Genomic DNA, 21,238 nt, shown 5'->3' on the forward strand with positions numbered 1-21,238 from the left:
CATGTTAAAAAGAAAGTTATCTAGTACAGAGTTTACCCAAAGGATTGGAAACAGTTGGGCCATAGTTGGGCCAACATAGTTGACTGATAATGTATAACTCCCACACCACCACGAGGTCCTACTATTCTCCTTTGTACACAGGAACCTGGGACTGGAGATGAGGAAATCATTAGTTCAAGGTGTCTAGGTATCAGGAGAGCTGAAGAGGGGATTTATGTGAATATTAAGTCCATGTTCTTAAATTTCTATAAAAAAAGCCAGTTAACCCACGAGCCTAAGTGCTGTAAAACTGCTTAAGTATGCTCATTTGGAAGATGTTCACCAAGAAGTGAATAGATCTCTCTTGGCAAACGGGATTATGAAGAATACCTTGCCTTAAATGAGATGTCATTTCTACTGGAAAACAGAACCAGTGATTGACTGTCCATTAACAGAGAACTGTTTTTAATAGTTACCTGAAACTGCTATGCAAATACTAAGATGTGAAAAATGTAGATCTAACATTGAGTGTTATCAGCATAAAAGTACACAGATGATACAGTATATAATCTGTAGGAGACTCAAAACTGCTAACAAGGAATAACGGTGCTGGGAGACATAAGGGGAAATTTTATTTTTACCCCAAGGTTGGCTTAAAAATAAGTATCAGATTTTGGTTTGCGCTTGCAAGGTGGACTAGTTTCTCCTGGTCTAGAGGTTCTATTTTAAACTTCCCCTGTTGCAGTTATTCATCTGCCGCCATGTCCTCAGTAATGTTAATCCAAGTTTCAAAACTTCACAGTATATTCCCCAAGTGAGTTTAAGAACACATCCATAAACATGGTGCCATACTTTTTAAATTATACAGTTCATTACTTTAAGGATTTTTTTTAGAGGGGAAGGGAGAAAGAACCAGAGAGAAACATCAATGTGTAGTTGCCTCTTGTGTGCCCCTAACTGGGGACCTGGCATGCAACCCAGGTATGTGCCCTGACTGGGAATCGAACCCACACTTTGTTCATAGGCAAGCACTCAATCCACTGAGCCACAGCTGCCAGGGCCTGGTGCCATACTTTTGACTTGCTCCTCTCTACAGGATGCCTCTTCCATGAGCCAAGGTCCTTAAAGCAGCCTCCTTCCAGCTAACCACCCCTCACGCCCATTTCCCACATGTTTCCATCTAACACACCTGGGGAGTACCTACCACGTTGCAATTGTATACACAGACCTTTTAATCCAGCAATTCCACTTCTAGAAATGTACTTCCACAACACCAGGGAAGTTGGCCAAGATATTTGTATAAGGATATACAGCACAGCATACTGTTTGTAGTAGCAAAAAGTTGGAAATACCTCTGGACCAGGTAAATTCTGACACACCCACAAGATACACTGCAAGAGTCAAGATAAGGAAGTTGCTCTGCATGTGGTCAAAATACAGAACTGTCTAGATTAACAGACCATGCTCCTCCCACCCCGTTCCCCTGGTTTTGCACATAATCTCATTTTCTGCAGTTCAACTGCAGGGGTCACTGCCGAATGTGAACAGGGAAGAAAAAAAATCACCAAGAATTGATAAAGGAACACGGGAGAAGACTCACTTTTATCTTTGAGAGGTTTATATTTTTCCACTTTATAAAAAAGGCAGGTGTTTACTTCACAAGACTAACTTCCCTTGAAGTTTCCCATGTTTTCTCCCCAAAACCATGTACTTTTTAAGTGACTTTCCCTCCAGATTGAGCTTGCATAGGCAGGATCCACAAATAGTGTGCCACCAGGTCTCCCAGGTTTTCCTCAAGACTCTTTAGTTGCTAGCATCTTCACCGGTCCTGGCTCAGCCTGCAGCTGTGCCCTGACCTGCCTGCCCCTCTTCAGAAGAGCAAGTGGGAGGGAAACAGACACACCCAGGAATCCCACGAAGTGCTGTTAATTTTCCAAACTATTTTATTGAAATGTGCCAAGAGTACATGGGTAGCACAAATATGAACAGGAAAAAATAATCACATGTACAATAATTTTTAAAAAGTGAAGGTTAATCTTGGGAGATATCAATTCCCTTCCCCTCCCCTTCTATCCTTCCAGCATTTCCATTATGGTTAAGCCTTTACTAAACTAGCATTAAAAAAAGAAAAAGAAAAAAAAAAAAAGAGGAATACAGGAACATCTGCAAAAAAACAAACAAAACAAACAAACAAAAAAAAACCAGCATAAAGGAAAGAAATGTTTTCCTGCTCAGATGGGACTGACTCTTCCACAACACCCAATTACGAGGCGTGCTGAGCAGTGGAGAAACACAATTTCAAGGTGTAAGGGTATGGACCATCTGCAAAGAAGAAAGAGGTCTGCTTGAGCCCATCTCTGGAGGCTTCCCCCCACTGTCCCCTTGTTCACTGACCAATGTGAGACTTAAAAACAAGCCAAATACACAAGGCATTTCTCTTTCCCTTCCTTCACTCCCATGGAGAATCCCATTCCTAGCTCCACAACTGGCCCAGGAAAATAAGCCTGCCCTGGGAACTGAGTGGGCAAATTTTACCTGCTGGCTAATATGGCCCCTTGTCCTGGGTACTAGCTGAGTCAGCCTGTGACCGACCTGGTGGAGCATTATTGGCAACTTCTGACACAGAGAATGCCAGCTCCATAGAGGACAAGCCTGAGCAACTCACAGCTAGCAGAGTGGGTGGAAGCAAGCAGCCAGGCTGGCACTCCCCAATGGGGACTTTCAGGCTGCTCTCCTGGTGATCAGGTCCCACTTGTCTGTGTCAATGACAATGTGGAAATCTCTGGGGCTCTTGATATCAGGAAGAACAGCTCTGGCCTGAAGCCAGCCAACCCATTAGGCCGCAAGGAGGAGGACTGCAGCATACTCACTTGGGTTTTTCATCTGGTAATGGTTCAGGAAGCCCAAAGTCTCCAGGGCATCACTCTTGGACTCCCATTCCAGCAGCCCCGAGGAGCTGCGTTCACCTGACCAGAGAGCAAAGTGAAACCGTTTCAGGCTGACCCAAGCAGAAACTAGGTAGCCAATCATCTATAACTAAGAAACGAAAGGGGAACAGGGCAGTTTACTCACTTTTGCCTGAGAATACTTTCACAGAAGATGGCCGCTTCACTCCCAGCTCATCGCAGATCTGCAAGACAGAAACAGATGCAGAAACACAAGAGTGCCACATGGCAGAATTCAGACTATGCCCTGCATGACCAAGGGGTTTTACTTTTTTGGAGAAGAGTTTTTAGGCTTTTATCACGCTCTATAAAGTGTCTCCATGACCCAAAGAAGTTTCCCATCTTCAACTGCTATTTTATGAGTGTTGCACTAGGTAAATGTTTGATGAACTGAACATCATGACCAAAGTCCAACTCTGACAGTCAGCCACACTTCCTGACCTCGCCCTGAACAGGCCCTTCCCTTCAGGTGTTATCTAGGCACTCAGTGGCCTGCCTGACAAAGGGGATGTTTTGAGACTGGACTCTGATCTACACTGTAACACCCAGACAGGGAGAATCTTTCCCAGCAAAGGTACAGTCATCCTAGCTTAAGAGTCCGGCAAACTCCACTGTTGCCCGAAGTTTGGTGCTGTCCCCAGCACCCAACCCAGGGCCTGGCAGAGCAGGAGATAAATAGGTATTTGTTGAAAGACTAAAATGAATGGTCCACTCAAATGGCTGTGGTGAGGGACCAACTCTATGGCACCCACCTCAAAGAAGTTCTCCTCTGTCACCTCCAGAGGGGCATTGAAGAAGTGCAGCACATTGCTAGGATGCTGGATGCGGTTCTTCGCTGCCTGCTCTGGAGTGGAAAACCGATTGTTCCTTGATTCACTGAAGTCTTTGTAACTGGAGGACCCGTCTTCTAACCCATATGACTGACCAGGCATGATGGCTGGTTGCTTAGACACACTGCAGGGAAGGGGAAACCTTTGTCAGGCCTAATATCCCCCAAACCCTCGAATGAGGTCTCGTTCCTGTCTGAGAGAAAGTGCTATGTGCCTCAGGGGACATTGCGCCACAGCTGAGGTAAGGCCCACACTTTCTCCCACGGCTTCAGAGGAGCATCTGGGAATACTCCCACCACACCCCACTCCTGCCTGAGTAAGCATCTCTGCCTCACTGTGTTCCACAGCTGGGTCTTGTCCAGGGTGGGCCCCATTTTCCTTTCCTTTTCTCCTCAGTCCCTCACCAACACGTCCTACCCCAAGGAATTTGGACACCTACCAGACTTTCAGCTTTTGCCCAAACATGAAGTTGTTGTTGAGGTGGGTAATGGCCCGGTCCACAGCATACCCATCAGCCATCTCCACCATGGCAGCCCCTGGCTTACTTTTCATGAATTTCACCTTGGGGAGAGTAACCATGATCAGCACCAGTGCCCAGCGGCCAGGGACCCATCTCCTGCCCCTTATAAGTTAGTTAGAAGAACTAACTCTTGCTTGCGCATATCTTGACTTGTGAATGGGAAATCAAGAGAGAAAAGGAGGCATGCTTGGCTCATGGAAAGTGCACAGCCTAAGCAAGGTATGCCGGAGAGATATGACCCATAAGTGGGTCACTTAATGAAGCACAAGAAAAAACAGTAGGCACAATATAAAAAAAAAAAAAAAAAAGAAAAAGAACAGCTTTTCTCATGTCACATTAATAAACAGCTGCTGTCTAGATACTGGGTCATGATGTAAAATTTTTCTTTATTTGGGTTCAGTAAAAAAAACTGAAACAGTAGTGTCAGCTCTGAAGCCAGGCTATCTAGCTGAGTCCTGCTTCCACTAAAAGGTCTGTGAACCTGGTCCAAGTTTTTCACATTCCATGCCTTCATTTCTCCCACTTATCTCATTAAGGACTCATGGAAATTAAACAAGTTACAACAGTAAAGCACTTTTAACAGTGCCTAGTATAGGAAGGACACTTAACATGTGTTATAGCTACTACTATTTGTTAAAAATCCTCACTGACTTTAGAGAAAGGAAGAAAGGGAAGAGGGGGAGGGAGGGAGCAGGAGCGCACCAGACATCAACATTGTGAGGGAGAGACATCAACTGGCCACCTCCCACATGCACCAACCGGGGATTGAACCCGCAACCTTTTGGTGCATGGGACGACGCTCCGAAGCTCCAACCAAGCCACCTGGCCAGGGATTAGTTGCTACTATTATTAACAGGCCAAGAAAGGCTGCAAACTCAAAACGCTTCAGATGGGTTCGAAAGAAGCCACCTGATCTGGATGGACCTATCAGTTTCAGCCAACTGTCCCCACAAGGCAAGGCAGAAGGCCCAATGCTGCCAATCACCTAGGGAAAATCCACATACAATAATCTTTAATTATAATGGATGAATTTCCCAAATCATAACATTCACGTAATATTAAGTATTAGTACTTTTATGTGACAGTTCTGGTTTTATAACACTGAAAATTAAAAAATAAATGAACACCCATATATGGTAAAGACTAAACAAACCCTATAAGTTACCCTCTTTGGATTGCCTTGCTGGTTCTTTGCCCGCTCTTCACTGCCAAGCCATGAGGTTCAAGGCCTCTTTGGGGCCTGCCAGGTTGACAAGGAAAGCAGTGGACCTAGCAGAAACTCACCTTCTCCACATTGCCATACAAGCAGAAGACATTGAAGACTCGGTCACAGTTCATCTTAGATTGATCCAAGCCATAGACCATGAGCACAGGGCTGTCGGCGTGGGGGCCATACTCGGGTGGTGGGGGAGGGGGTGGGGGGTGCCCATACTGGGGACCATAGCGACTTGGGCCCCGGCGGTGACCCCCCACAGGTGGGCCCATCCTTCTCCCTTCGTAGTGAGGTGGGGGTGGGCCGTAGCCCTCATCATGGTAATGACTGTGGTACCCACCATGGGGCCCTCCTGGGGGGTGGGAAGGAAAGAGAGGGAGGGTGGGTGAGAATTTGCGTGGCGGGCGGCGGGCAGGGGCACATGAGCCACGGGAGTCCACGGAGGGGAACCCCCTGCCCTCACCATATTCTGCGGGGTGATCTCCCAGGAGAGGGGGCTGCCTCTGGCGTTTGTTAGGGTTGCTGCCAGGGTCACCTGTAGACAGAGAAAGCAGTTAAGAGCCTAGCCTTACGGTAAGAGGAATGGTTCTTTCCCTCCTGACTAGAGACTAAGCTCCTGCAAGCCAGGTTACAAGCCCTACTGCACAAGGGCTGATGGGGCGTCCCTCCTGTGGCCTGGGCCAAGAAGGGCATGCAGCCCAAGGCTAGAACCCACTCTACCTGCCCTGCCCATACCAACTGGGCTACCTTCCTTTCTCTATGAAGGGTAAGGCCAGGTTATGGGCACTTTATCATCTTCCCTGGCACTGATGGGAAGCCCAACTCCTGGGCCCTCTGGGGAACTTGCATCTGCTATGGATAGTAATAAACTATGGGAGCCAAGAACAGCTTTCTAAAGTAACTCCCAATGAAGAGAGAACAATTAAGAACAGGAAAATAAGCTAGGAAGAGAAGAAGGTTCCAACTGGTTCCCAAAGTCCCAAGCTTCTCAGAGCCCTAGACCCTACTTTCTAGGCCTCTTCTTTCTCAATCCCGGTCCCAGTGTCCTTCCCACCTAGACACATTCAACCCAAGGAGGGACCAGAGGAAAGGACAAGCAGGGCAAAGTCAGAATCAGTTCATATGAGCAATCATGTACAAGGCATCAACATTCTCAGACCCAGACAATGGCGCAGATCCACCCCCAATCCCAACTGCAGTTCATAACTGCTAACATTAATTTAGTGCTTAAGTGGCAAACACTGTGCTAAGCGCTTTACAGATATCACTGCTTCTTAAATTCCTCACAACAACCCTATGAGGTAGGTTCTATTTTAGCCCCATTTTACAGATCAGGAAACTAAGCAGTGAACTTATAACTGAGCAGTTAAAAGACATTTTAATTTTAGCCCAAGGTCACAAAGCAAGTTAGTGGCTGAGCCGGGATTTGAACCCAGGTCTGGCTGACTCCAAAACCCAGGGCTCGAGACCACTGCCCTTTCCTGCCACCCGGCCTCTGTTTCGTTTTCAACAATCAGTCATTACAAAGATGGAAAAGGGCTACTTACAGCAGAAGTACAGAGTACAATGTCCATTTGCCACAAAAAACAAATCTGTATTTTCTCTTACCATTGGACGCTTCAACAGTGAGTTAGCACAGTTCTGAAAGATGGCGTCCCATCAAACATACACTGCGACCCTGCATCACATGGTTTTACAGTCATAAATACAAGTTACAGTACACATCCGCTACAATTTTTTTAAAGAATTGTTTTAACAGTCAATGTTTTGATTAAATCAAAAATGGCTCACAGATGTTCTGTCCTCAGAAGATATCAGAAAAGTGGAAAATAAAGGTGTATGCTGTGGGTAGTGTCCCTCCATGTTGTCACCTCCTCACATTGTGTGCTGCAGTGCGGTGCTTCTGGCTGTGTAGCGCTCCGTGTTATGAAGTGTGCCAGCGGCCCCACTACGCCCGAGCTTTTGGCCTTGGGAGCGCGCCCGGTTACCCACCAGCAGGTAACTGTGTACCTCTGAGCTGTTTGTCTGGTTTTAGGTCTGTTTTGGTTTTTTAGTTGTGGTTTAATTTTTTTTTTTTTTTTTTTTGTTTCTGATCTCCAGTTGGTGCAGATTATGTTGGCAGCTGTTGACTGCAGAAAAAAATAAAAATATCAAAACAAACAAAAAAAAGGCCCTCCCCAAACCAAAGGACTTAAAAAAAACAAAACAAAACCCATATGGCGAGGAATGGAGAGGATCCTATTGTCTTGGAGGCCCATGGAATCTACTTCAGTCTGTGAAACGTTTTCCGAAAAGAGCGCCGCTGGTTGGCTGAGACCTCTGTTCTCTGTGTTTCCTACTTCTGTGTACATTCTCGGGTTCGAGTTTGCTTGGATTTTGACCGTTTTTAGTGTTTAATAAAAAAGCAGTGTCTGCTGCTGCCATGTTGCGTCTTTCTCTTTGTCTCTGTCTGCCTCTGTCTCTGTGCTTGTAGCTGTTCCTTGGAGCGCGGTGTGGTGTTCTTGATGTAATGAGCTCAAGTCTGCAGCTGTTTCTGGGGACGTGGTGGAGGCTGCATGTTCTGTTCTCTCCAGGAAGAGCTAGTGGTTTCTACCCTGTGTGTTGGTGAGCAATGTGCAGAGGCAGAGCCGCTGAAGTATGGTTCCCGAGGGGGTGGCGAAGCACCGCCCTCACTCCAGGTTACCTCATCAGCTCTCGTTTTAGACCCCCTGCCTCGGGGCAGCCAAAACTGAGAGGCATCAAAACCAATGCACAGCCAGCCCCTGCCACTAGCCCCTGCTGGTCTGCACATCTTCTATTTATGTTCCTTGGAGAAGAAATGGTTGGTTGCCATGTTTCTGTTAGCAGTCATGTAATGCCATTGCTCGCTCTGGTACATTCACTTGGTCATCAATTTGCCTCTGACCTTTGCAGGGAGCAGCCAGGCCCACAGCACCCACTGTGAGGGTCCTGGGGAGAGTTTAGCCCACCCCACCCACTGCTGCCCAGCTTCAAAGATGACAAGACAGGCCTGGCTAGAAATGGGGTCCTCTGGCCTCCCAGGGCCTGTGAGAGGTCAGCAACCAGCCTCCTCCCTCAGCCCATGGCCTACCTACTTCAATGTAACAGACCAAGACAGACTCAGAGATGAACGGTCTTGTTGAGGCAGTGCTGCTGCTTTTCAAAGACAATCCTCCACCTCTCCCTCCCATCCAAGGTAAACCATTCTTGACAGATTCTAGGAAGGGGGATGTCCATTTGGGCCCCCTGCAGAGAAGTTGAGTACCCTCTACAAGTGAGGTAAGGCATGTCCGCTCAGTTCCAATCAAGGGTCTTACCTCTAACAAGGTCAACTTGCTCAAAGGCTCTGAGATTCAAGGGCCTGGGAGCCTTCATCACCTCCCCAATCTGCCTCCCCCCACCCCAAGCAGACCCTCTCAATAGTGGAAAGCAAGAGAACCATTCCTGGCTCAGTGAGAATGGAGTTAGTGATCCTAAGTAGGATCCTAGAAAGGAAGCAGCAGAATTCATTTGGGAGCTGCTACTGGTTTATAAGCCACTGTCATGCCCAGAGCTCAGCGAAGCCCTACTCCTCACCCAATTCAAGCCTCTACCATGATTCTGCGCCCTCAGCTGCATCAAAGGGCACCACGCAGCAGCTAGAACCCAAAGATGGCCCTGACTCACCCTCTCCAGTAAAGTGTCTTTTCTAAGAACGGACCCAAGGCCCTCCCATGTCCACAGGGAGCCCAATGGCATTACATAACCCTGAGCCCAGGTCTATGAAGTGCAATAGTCAAGTGAAGCCAAGGCGGGTACGTTTAGAACAAAGTGGCCATCAGGATTATTACCTTGTCCACTGAGGTTGGGGTTCGTGTAGTCCCAAGTATCCTGATCGTTCTTGAACACATTCAAACGTGTAGGCTGTAAGGACAAGAAAGCTTACGATCAGCTAGGCCCCAGCTCAGCTGGAACCGGACAAGGGGCAGTCACTTCCCAGACCTACCTTCGCATATTCAATCTTCAGAGTGCAACAGCCAGAGTAGATATCTGCCCCATTGAGTGAGGCCTTGGCCCGCTGGGCACTCTGCACAGAGTCAAATGTAAGTGAAGTTAAGGAAAGCCCCATCACAGAAGCCCTTTGGAGAGGGCTTCAAGCTGTCCCAGAAATGGGTGAAGACAAGGTAATACCCAAACACTGTGCTACGTGTGTTTTGGAGTCTGTTCCCTGCCACAGCCAACAGCTACACACATGGAGATAGGCTGGAGTGCGACCCTGAATGAAGTCACTGGCCAGAGTTCCTTTATGATCTGCAGTCACACCCCACCAGCCAAGATGTGCAGCAACCTCTTCTGACACCACTCCAGTAGATCAAGCCACCTCTCCCTCGTGCTCTAAGCCTGACAATCTCTGAAAAATGTCAGCTTGTTCTTGCCCTGAAAGTCCATCAGTAGTTTCCCACTGCACTTGGAACCAAACTTTGCTACTGCTGAGGATGCCCTATTAACTTCTTCCAATAACCACAGTGAACCCCCTCCCCTTGTCTGCTATTCTTCAGTCATTAGGTCATTCGCTTTCTCCACCACTAAGCTCCAGCCCACCTGAGGATCTTTGCAGAAAATGGTTCTTCCACCTTGAATACCAGCTCCCACCTCGTCAGAGACCCTCCCAGATCCCCTTGCATCTCAGATGAAACCGGGTACGTTCAGGGTGGTACAGCTATAGACTCCCCTTGTATCTCACAGCACACTTACATTCAGCACATCTGCTTACTTATTAACGGCCCCTCCCACCAGACTGTGGGCTTTATGAGGGCATCTGGCACATGGCAGGCATTCAGCATACACACTGATTAAAAGGATGGCACCCTGCCCAGTTCAGAGCACCCATCCCAAGGAACACTTGTTTTCTAGCAAAGGATATTCCACCATGGCCTGGACTCCATTCTTTCGGAAAATGACAATTCTTTGGACAGGGCCACAAGGGTTACAGATAGTGTAAAGAACATCCTGTAACGGCAAAGATGGGCAAAATGAAGGGGCACTGGCAGGTCAGTCTGGCTTGGTTGAGGAGACAGAAAGGGAAGAAGGAAGATCTCACTAAAGGAATTTCTGCTGGCACGCACCGTGGTAATGGAATAGATAGGATTCAGAATGGTAAAGAGAAGCACACTGTTGACACTCCGAGAGTCATCTGAGTCTCCGGGGCGGGAAATCTTCTGGCTGGTAGAGTAATTAACAAAGGCTGGGTGACCCGCAATGTAGATTTGGTTGTCAGCTGCATAGTTCACGGCGTTGCAAGCCCCCAACACATCTTCAAATTCCACCAACGCTTGTCTCTTTTTAGGCATTACCACCACATAGCTGGCAGAGAGAACACAGGTTTTAATTCTCTGAGGAGAATGAAGAGAAGAACAGGAAAATGGGGAAAAGAACAGCAGGAGAATGGTCTTCAATTTCCTGTGAAGTGATTCCTCCCTGGTGTTGGAACTCCTGTGTACTTTGTCATGGTTTTCTGATCTGAACACCCTTAGTCGTAAGTGGCAAGACAGGCAAAAGAGGTGTAGCTTTGGCATTACCTCCTCTGGAAAGCCTTCCTTCCTGACCCCTGCCTCCCATAAACTGCTGAGCTTCCCCTATCACAGGTGCTAATCACTGTGTGGGCAACTGTCTGGGAGGAGTCCAGGACAGCTTTATTCACTGCTCTTTTCCCAGTACCTAGCATGTACCACATTCTCAGTAAATACTTGCTGAATATGAGAATGCTGATTGGAAGGCACTAAGCAGAGAAAAAAAGGAAAGGAAAAAAGGTCATGGTCCTTGTTGTAACCTGACCCAAAGTACGACGACCAACCCCAAGAGCAGAGGAGCCCCAGAATTTAATTAAAGGACCGGGGACCAAACTGGCCAAGACAATGCCAACCAGAGACTTTTGACAGATAGGACACCAGAGTTGACTTCTCTGTATATTAAACTCCTGGCCTCTGAGTAGAGTACCTGATGGGTCCAAACTCCTGCAAGGCCTCCACAAGGTCAGCTTCCACCACACCATCAATCAGGCCCCTGATGTGGACAACTGGGGAGGCAGGGGTTTTGTGCGGGTCATCGTAGTTCTCCTGAAAAAGGAAGCAAAAAACATTTTATTTCTTACTATACAAGGTGATGGCCCACTGACCTGTGTTATTGAGGACCCACTCAGGTAAGACAGTTGAGTGTCACCTGGTAAAGACACACAGGTCAAGATGAGGGACAGCAACTTAAGCCAACCACCCCAGAAGGATTCTGAGCCAGCAGAGGCCCTGAGTGGGTGGGCCACTTGTCTAATGCCTCTTGCTGTAGCTTCTGAGAAAGGAAGAACGGAGGACTAGGCAGAACGCTTATCTTGCATTGCTTCCAGAACCTGTCTCTTTCCACTGGTCAAAGAAATGTGGGAAAGGAGTGGCTTGGAAAGTGGACACCACTGCCAGGAAGGACTCACACAATTCTCTATTGCAGCCTGAATCAGGCAATCTTGTCTGCATCCACCCATCCACCCAACTTCTTTGCCCAGCTGCTGAAGAGCAAGCTAGGACCATCGCCCAGCCAAGCACTGCTGTTTCCCACCATTCATCCCATGTCCGGACAGAGTAAAAGATCATATATGCCCCAGAGGCTGTGGCAGTCAGACCAGTCTTCACTACTTCTAGTCTTTAATCACTTTCCTACCAAAATCTGTGTTGGAAAACACTACCTAGGTCACACTACAGAAAGAGAAACTTCAACCCGTGCCACTAAAACCAAGACAGTTTCTTTCCAAGGAAAGTATCTTTCCATTCAGACAGAAGCCTTTGAGAATCAGGCGAAAAGTTACCTTTCTCCACCTCTTGTGAGCTCTGGGCCTAGCCTGCTGTCTGAGAACCACCAGACCAAATTTGATTCTATTTGAGGAATGAACCACACAAACAGGAGGCACACACATGCCTGATGGTGACCAGGTTCAGCGCCGTGGAGTTCCACAGCCCTCAGTTTTAATCCCAGCTCCACCCCTTACTAGCTATATAACCCAAACAAATTTACCTCATCTCTGTAGGTCAGAAATCCTAATACTATCCCCTATTTCATAGCACAGTGTTGAAAACTCAATTAAGATACCTTTAAAATGTGTGGAACAATGTCTTGCACAAGTTAAAGTGTTAGTAAATCATAGTACACGTCGCAGCTAAGCCCTGGAAAACCCTGACGATGGCTGATCGGGAAAGGACTTTATGAACTTGGACGAGGGGACAGGCTCTAAGCCAGGAGGAACTGGTGGTCTTTTGGGAGCAGACTACAGAGTACCAATGCCTTCCAAATTGCCACCAACAGGAACTATTTGGTTCATTAAATCCCCTGCACCCAGTTAAGCCCCGGAAATTATAAGCAAAGTTGTGATGGCTTCAAACGCCTAAAAATAACTTTCACAAGACTTTCTTCCAGTTTTCAATGCTCACAAAACAGGGTACATAATCTGACCTGGGGAATTATACTCAAATCGATTTGTTTCGAGACAAACCATGGCGCCATAAAGATTAAATAATGTTCGGACAAAATTTCTCTCAGGCGCGGAAAAGATTACCGCACACCCGTTCCCGCTCACGCGGTGCGCCCCCAAGCGCTCACGAGGCCGCCGAGGCGGGAAAAGTGCGCCTGCGCATGGGGCCAGGGAAGAAAATGAGAGAAAAATCGTCCCGGCCGCAAGCCCGTCCCCAACCCCCACCAGCCCGCGGCGCCTGCGCACTGCACCGCCCGCAGCGCGAGCGCCCTGCTCTGAATAGCTCCCACACGCAAGCGCCTGTCCTCGCGCAAACCCCCGCCGTTAGCCCAACGCCTACCCCTCCCCCACCTCCTCCACGGCGCGAAAACAGGGGCGCGTGCGCAGAGACCACCCTCAGAAATATCCTCACGGTGGGAAATTTTCCCTCACTTCCAGGCCACACCCGGGACTAGGACTCTGTCCTCACCCCGCCGCCGCCGCCCGCCGCCCCGGCTCCTCCACCACCGCCGCCACCGCCTCCGTGCTGGTCGCCGGCGTTGTCAGTCTTGAGCCGCTTCGGGGCTCGGCCGCCCTCACTGCCGCCGCCGTAGTAGCGGCCACCGCCGCCTCCGCCACCCGCCGCCGCCATCTTCACCATCGCTCCTGACCGCCTCCGCTGCTCCTCCGGCTGCTGCCTCTGCTCCAACCGCCGACGCCGCTTCTCCGCCCGGGGCAGCAGCCTCCGCGACATGGCGGCGCAGAACCCGCCTCCCCCCGCCTCTCATTGGGGGAGGGACACGCCCGTCACCCGCCGCCCCCACCCGATAGGGGGAGCCACTGGTTTCGCCGCGGGGGGAGGAAGGCTCCGCATGACTTGAGCCTCTATTGGATAAAGCCCACTCCGTTCGGCAGGAGGCCCGCCCTCGTTTGTTTGGGACACTCGTTATAGGCGAGCGCTTTCTGCCAGTCATTTTACCGACCTTGCTCCCTTAAAATAAACTTCAACTTGATAGGTCGGAGTTCTGGCACCGTGCGCCCCACGGTCCTGAAAAGCCCCGCCTCCCTCCCACTTCCATTGGCTTTTTTGATAGTTCATCAAACTGAAAGTTCGTAGTCTTCCAGTCGCAACGACTACCTTCCTGCGCCACTCCACGAGAAGACAAGAAAGCTCCTCCTTTTTGCCTCTCTCCAGTGGTTACTTCAGATGCCCGTCTTCAGGGTCTCCCACACCAGACGGTAGTATGTCTGGTGGTCTCCGATTGGGTGAAAAAGGGGAGCCCACCCGGTAGGCGCTCTGTGGCTCAGTCTCGGAAAAGATAGGAGACGAGAACGCGTGCGCGAATATGCTTCCGGGCGCTACCGGAGGCGGGGCGACCCTCTAAAGGAGAGAAGGCCTGGAGTACTCGAGAGTAATTTACTAAGTGACTGTTGTGTGCCGCGCTGGAAGGCTAAACCGGAGGGGCAACAGCCAGTGCAGCTGACCCCACCACGATACCCTATCCCTCTCCATCTTAAACCTTCACAATGCCAGAGGATTTTTTAAAATCGAATTTGTCCCTTTAGTAGCATAAACCCTTTCGAACCCTGTCCAGCTCGCTGGCGTCATTTCACCACTCCACTTCCAAATTCAGCCACAGTTAAATCCTTTCAGTCTGCATAAGGGGAAGCATCTCCCGCGCACCCTTTATCTTTGCCGGAGCTAAGAAATTATCTCTTCTGTCCGTGCGGTCTCAGTTCACTCTGAAAAGCCTTCCCCGACGCTACCAGCCCAGACCCCCGCCCCCCCCCCCCGCCCCTCGATAACCTTCGATCACTCTGGCCATTGATTTTCACAGGACAGCCCTGACCTCCCTTAGGCCCTCACAGTCCGATGACTGTCTCTTGCCTTAGCAGGGAAGTTGTGTATGGCCTTAGTGGGGCTGGTCCGCGTACCAAGCAACCGGTATGGCACAGGGAACGGTGCTAGCGCTCTGCCAACAGAAGTCATTATGGTGTCCTAAGCGTCTGACTGGCCTTCCTTTTTCCGGGACGGAGGGCCACTCTGCATAGGATGCGCTCTCTTAAGAGTCTAGGATCCTACGACGCCCACCAGCCAGAACCTGGGAGCGGGGCCGTTGGCTGACCTTGGATCCGTTCTAAAGGTTCTAACGTTAGGTTGCCTGCTTGGAGGAAGGACACTGCATTTAGAAAACGGTGTTAAGTGTCCTAGGAAATGCGGGGGACGCCCCCAAATAAGCTCCGGAACCTTTCCACCCAGGTGAAAGGGCGTTCCCGAAATAGAGGTCCTCGTGGAAACTAAGTTTGAAATGGGGTCAGTGACACTAAGAGCGGAGGACAGGCCTGGTGGGTCCGCCGGTTTGGGGAGGTAGTAAATTTGGGAGATCCTAAAAGGCCGGCAGAACCGAGATGATGGTGAGGCTGCGCCTTCAACGCGGGATCCGGACGTCGGGATTGAGGCGGGGCTGGTCCCACAGAAGGGCGGGGTCGCGAGGTACAGACGTCAGAGGAATGCGGTGGGGGGAGAGGGGAGAGGGGCCCCTCCCCGCCCCGCCCCCGCGCTTGGCCCGCTTGCCCCTAGCGCCGGCGCTTGCGGACTGGACGCATTCGAACCGTCCTCTGCGCGGTGGTTCCCGGCCGCTGGCCTGCCCGCGCGCTGTCGCGTTGGGCGACCCGCTGGCCGCGGTACTTGTATCCCCGTGCTGTTGACCTCTACCCTTCCCCCCTCGAGGTTCGGCAGCGGCAACTGGAGGCGGGTGGCGCCTCCCACCAGTCCCCCCGCACCCCTCCCCGGCCCCTCACCCCTAACCCCTACCAGCTCGGCGGCGAGCCTGGCCGGCCGTTCGGAATCGAAAAGAGCAGACACCGGGAAGTTTTGGGAGAGGGAGGGACGGGCCTTAAAGGGACCACGGCCTTTTTTCAACCTGGAAAAAAATGGCGGGGGGTGATGTCGGAGGGGGGCCAGACTGAGAGTTGCTCCGCGGTTGAATGGAGGAAACAGCGCACAAAAGGAATGGGGAGACAGTAGGGCCGCTGCGTTCGGGCTCTTCGTCCCTTTTCTCCAAACGCCCCCAACCTCTTAACCCTTCCCCCTTTCCCTCACAGAAAGTCGCTCAGTTGTTTGGAAATCATGGCTCATTCCTTCTAGTCAGTCAAGTGTACTGTTGGTTGAAGTAAATGTTGGGGTGCACATTGTACAAATGGGGAAATGGGCTCAAGGGACACAAGCAACTAGCCCAGAACCCCACAGCTTGTAAATGGCATATAAAGATTTGTCTGCTGCCAAAGATGCGTAACCACTGCACTGCAGTGCCTGTTATGGTTATGGGGGGTGCAATATGCAATGGAAGTTGAAGGCACAGGCCCTGGGGCCAGGAGTGCCTGCAGAGGCAGCACTTACTAGTTCTGTGGCCTTGTAAACGTGATTTAGCCTTTTTGGTAGAAGGAAGGTAAGTAATAGCACCTGCCTCATAGAATGATTTTGAGGAATGCTGAGAAGCCTGGAAGCAGGGAGGACGTCAAAAGCCTCCCCCATTTCACAGATTAGATAAAACTGAGGCCCGGAGAGGGTAAAGACCAGTTTAAAAATCACCACAGCTAGGCAGCTTCTGAAAGCAAGTAGATCCTCTCAACACCCCCAAAGCATAATCTGACCCTTGTAGGCCCATGTAAATCCATGCCTAGCAGCTTTCCATTTTTCTGGACATGGCATAAGTGCCCAAAGCTCATTCCTGGCTTTGCCATTTGCTCTTCTCTCTGCCTACATTACTCCTCTCCCATGTCTTTGCTCCTCATCTGACAGACCTTGGCTCAAATGTTACCTCCTGACCACCCCATAATTTTGACTCCCCGTTTGTCTCCCTCTTTGCTGTTATTGCTGTGTGCAAATATCTAGTTGTTTAATTTCTGTCTCCTCACTAGAATCTGGGCTTTGCGGAGCCAGAAGTGGGTGTGCTTAATCCTCCTAAGGACATACCGTGGGGTCATTCAGTCATTCAACAGATGTTTATTGAGCCAACACTATGTGGGGCACCTGGGATAAAATGGTGACCAAGATACAAAAAAAAAAAAAAAGCCCTTCCTCTGGAGCATTCTAGAGCTGACAATACATCATATAAGTAAAACATTGTATCAGATGGTGATAACTTATGAAGAAAATAAAACAGGGAAGGAGGATGAGGACTGTATGGGGGAAGCTGGCTATGCCCAAAAGGGTATTAGGGGAAGCCTCACTGAGAAGGTGACATTTTAGCAAAGACCTACAGGAGGGGAGAGAGCAAGTCATATTGATACTAGGGGAAAAGGCTCCATGTAGAGGGTACAGCCAATACGAAGGCCCTGAGATGGAGATGTGCCTGGAGTGTTCCAGGAACTGGTAGAGGCCTTTGTAGCTGGAGTGGAGTGGGTGAAGGGTAAATGGTAAGCCGTGCTGTCAGAAAAATGAGGGAAGGGGCAGTCTGTGAGGGGCCTCAGGGGCCACAGGAAGGACTTAGACTTTGAGGTGGAGCTACAGGAGGGTTCTGGGCAGGGGAGGGCTGTCATCTGGCTCAGGTATTCACAGGAGTCCTGTGGCTGCACGATGTGGATATGAGAAACACTGTGGGATGTGGGTGGGAGCAGAGACAGGAGGCCTAGTCAGTGGAGCAGGCCGAAGAAGATGGGATTGGGCACTGGGGCCGAGGAGAGGTTGACATGGTCAGGTTGTGGATCTGTTTTGAAAACAGAGCCCAGAGTGGGCTGTTTAGTATATTCACAAAGTTGTGCAACCATGACCATTGTCTGATTCCAGAACATTTTCATCACCCCCCCCCCCAAAGATACTCCATACACATTCATAGTCACTCCCTTCAACTCCTAGCAACCACTAACCTACTTTCTGTCTCTATGGATTTGCCTGTTCTGGTCATTTCATATAAGTGGAATCATACAATATGTGACTGCCTAGCTTCTTTTACCCACCATGGTTTTCAAGGTTCAGCCATGTGTACTCCCTTCCTTTTTGTGGCCAAATATTCCACTGTATGGATGTACTGCATTTTGTTTTATCTAGTCAGCAGTTAATGATGATGCCTACTCCTTACCTCTCCATGATTTTAGCTCCCACCTCACATCTCTGATGCTGTTCCTGTCCTCATTCTTGGTAATTTCCATATCCAGGTAGGTGATCCTCACACCATCCTGGTCTCTTGGTTTCAAGACCTTTCCTCCAGTGATATTGTCCTTCCCCAAACCCTCCCTCCCATGGTCACACCTAGACTTTGTCTTAATAACTGCAGCCTCTTCAGAACCTCAGTTTCATGCATCTCACTCACTGCCCACATCCTGTCTTTCTAGTTCATTCCTTTCAGAAGCTCAACTCCAGAAATCCATTGCCCTGCCATCTTTCCACAACCCCTAACACCCCTCATTGTCACACAGATTAAAGACCTTGACCAACCATTATAATCACACTTTACGCACACTCTGTACACACCTTTCTCCATCCTATTCATCTGGTGAAACCACAGTCTTTATTAAATCTAAGACTCCATCTATTGTGTGTCTGCATCTATGCAAGGGACTGGGGATGGAGAAAAATGTTGACCCATGTTAACTGGTCTTACCTTAAGTTCACACCCACTGACTTGGAGTAGACCCACAATGCTGCTCAGCAAATTTGCCTATGCCGCTTATCTCCTGACTCTCCCAGAAGTATATCGGTCCTCCTCAAACTTCCAACAGCTTTCTCATCCTCACTCTTAGCCATGACCTTGTTTCCTGAGAACTATAGCTATCTTCCACCACATCCACCCTCTTCCCGCATCGTCGCCACCCTCTCTGCCTTCCCACCTGTCACTGTTCTTATCTGCTGAACTGCTTTTTCCCTGTGCATATTCTCATTTTCTTTTCCTGCATTCAAGAAATTGTTCCCTTGTGGGCTAGGGGTCTCAGAGGAGAAATGTGACAAGCCCCAAAGCAGAATTAGACCAGCTTTCTTATTACTTTTTTTTTAAGCTTCTCCAGGGCTCCAAGCGGAAAAACCTTCACAGTCTGTTGGGCCTCAGATTGAAAACTCAGATGCTCTCAGGGGCCACTTGGTAAAGCCAGCCTGTGATTAAAAATTCTCAGTTTCATTACACAGTTGTTACACTTTCCCCCCACCATTATTGAGGCATAACTGACATATAAGAAACCACACATATTTAAAGTATACAGGTCGATGAGTTTTAACTTAGGACTAAACCTGTGAAACCGCCACCACAATCGGGATAATGACCTTAAGATAATGAACATCTTCATCATCCCCAAGTTTCCTCACACCCCTTGGTAAACCCTCCATCCCTCACACGCACATCCCCAGACAACCGCCAATCTGATTCCTGTCACTATGGGTTAGTTTTCATTTCCTAGGATGAAGTTATATAGCATGAACTCTCATGTCTGGGTTTTCATTCAATATAATTTTCAGATTCATACATGTTGAGCAAGAATTCATTCTTGTTATTTCTGGGTACTATTCCATTGCATGGAGTAGTTTAAGTCATCACAATTTGTTTACTGAGTTACTCATTGAAGGATATTTGGTTTGTTATCAGTTTTGGCAATTACAGATAAAGGTGATATGAATATTGGTGTTTAAGTCTTTGTGTGGACGTTTTTTCTTTTTTTTTCCCCTAAGAATTTATTTCTAGAGAGAGGGGAAGGGAGGGAGAAAGTAAGGGAGAAAAACATCAATATGTGAGAGAAACATCAATTGGTTGCCACTTGTACATGCCCCAAACCGGGGACTGGGCCCACAACCCAGGCACGTGTCCTGACAGGGAATTGAACCGGGAACCTTTCACTTTGCAGGATGATGCTCAACAAACTGAGCCACGTTGGTCAGGGCATGTGTGGAATTTCTTTTCTCCATATACTTAGGAGTGGAATGCCTGGGTCTTATGGCAGGTATATATGTAACGTTGTAAGAAACTGCCAAGCTATTTTCCAAAGTACAGTAGTTGTACCATGGTGTCATTTATTTAATAATAATAAAGTGGTTGAACATAATGGACTTTATTTTAATTCATTCATTCTTTCATTCAATAAATATTTATTGGGCCGTACTCTGTACCAGGCCCTGTTCCAGGCACTGGGAATTCAGCAGTGAATAAGGCACACAAAATACCCACCCTTGGAAGCTAAGGTTTGACTTAGATCCTCTTTCAGCAAGAGCGATACGGTTTAGAGGTTGGGAGCACACATTGCTCAGGACGTAGATGGCCTGGGTCCAAATCCTGGCTCTGCCATTTCCTAGCTATGTGGCCTTGGGCAAGTCCCCTTATCTCTGAGTCTTACTCTAAAACGGGATGCTAGTGACGCAATCGCAATCTTTACCCACTAAGGTAGTGGCCTTGTTGGTTCACAAACTGGCTCCTGTACACAGAGGGTAGGGAGAGATCCAGGAAAGAGGCAGACCACTCCAGATTGGTAGGTGGCAAGTTTAATAAGTAAGGGAACTTTGGAAGCTTGACATGGGCTGCTGCAAGACAAGTAGATCTCTGTACCCACATGCTAGGACCTTAAACGATAGAGGCCACCTGTACCAGGCAGATGGTTTCCATATCAGCTGTCTCTTTCAAGCCTCTGTCCTTGGATCAGCTCCCACTGTGGGAACAGTGGGCAGAAGTATAATACATTACAAGAATAGGAGAGGGGATGGGGAACTTCTTTATTACCCAGATCCAGCTCAAAGGCCAACTGGTGCTCTTGTCTGCTTTATGACCTCCTTCAACAGGCATGGAAGCACTAGCTAGTATCCACTGGGGAATAAAGAAAATAATGTTGGCCCATTGTCTTTAAATTTGCATTTCCCTAATGATTAGTGATGTTTAGTATCTTTTCCTGTGCCTATCAGCCATTTGTTTATCTTCTTTTTCTTTTTAAAAAACTTCTTTGGAGAGAGATCTTTAAATCCTTTGCCCATTTTAAAATGGGTTGTTTGTTTTTTTTGTTGCTGAGTTTTAGGAATTCTGTGTGTATTCTAAATCTTAACTCCTTATGATTTTCAAATATCTTCTCCCATTCTGTGGATTACTTTTTAATTCTGTTGTTTCTTTATATATACAGAAATTTTTAATTTTAATGTAGTCCACTATATTTTTTCTGTTTCTAGTTTTTTGGTGTCATCTCTGAGAAGTCATTGCAAAATTCAACATCATGAATCTTTATATTTTCCTCTGAGAGTTTTATAGTTTTAGTTCTTACATTTAGGTCTTTGATCCATCTTAGATTAATTTTTGTACATGGTGTTAAGTAAGGGTC

The 21,238-nt window shown here is 48.5% G+C and overlaps 1 protein-coding gene across 3 annotated transcripts; it reads right to left on the reverse strand.

Moving 5' to 3' along the window:
* Positions 1-1,904: 1,904 nt before the first annotated feature.
* HNRNPL (heterogeneous nuclear ribonucleoprotein L) lies at positions 1,905-15,833 on the reverse strand. 3 transcript variants are annotated; one of them, XM_090261304.1, is made up of 13 exons: positions 13,446-13,724; positions 11,464-11,582; positions 10,593-10,830; positions 10,389-10,476; positions 9,473-9,567; positions 9,318-9,390; positions 5,951-6,022; positions 5,559-5,839; positions 4,194-4,315; positions 3,677-3,878; positions 3,052-3,109; positions 2,850-2,945; positions 1,905-2,301 (listed from the first exon to the last, which is right to left on the reverse strand). In XM_090261304.1, the coding sequence occupies exons 1-13, from the start codon at positions 13,707-13,709 to the stop codon at positions 2,243-2,245; spliced, it is 1,767 nt and encodes a 588-aa protein (XP_090117430.1). In that variant the 5' UTR covers positions 13,710-13,724; the 3' UTR covers positions 1,905-2,242. The 3 variants fall into 3 exon arrangements, with proteins under 3 accessions (XP_090117430.1, XP_090117431.1, XP_090117429.1); XM_090261305.1 differs by lacking the exon at positions 13,446-13,724 and adding an exon at positions 15,771-15,833 and having other exon boundaries at positions 5,559-6,022; XM_090261303.1 differs by having other exon boundaries at positions 5,559-6,022.
* Positions 15,834-21,238: the final 5,405 nt, after the last annotated feature.

This window comes from Furipterus horrens, unplaced genomic scaffold (genome assembly GCF_987537825.1).
Source record: "Furipterus horrens unplaced genomic scaffold, mFurHor1.1.pri manual_scaffold_13, whole genome shotgun sequence".
NCBI lineage: Eukaryota > Metazoa > Chordata > Mammalia > Chiroptera > Furipteridae > Furipterus > Furipterus horrens.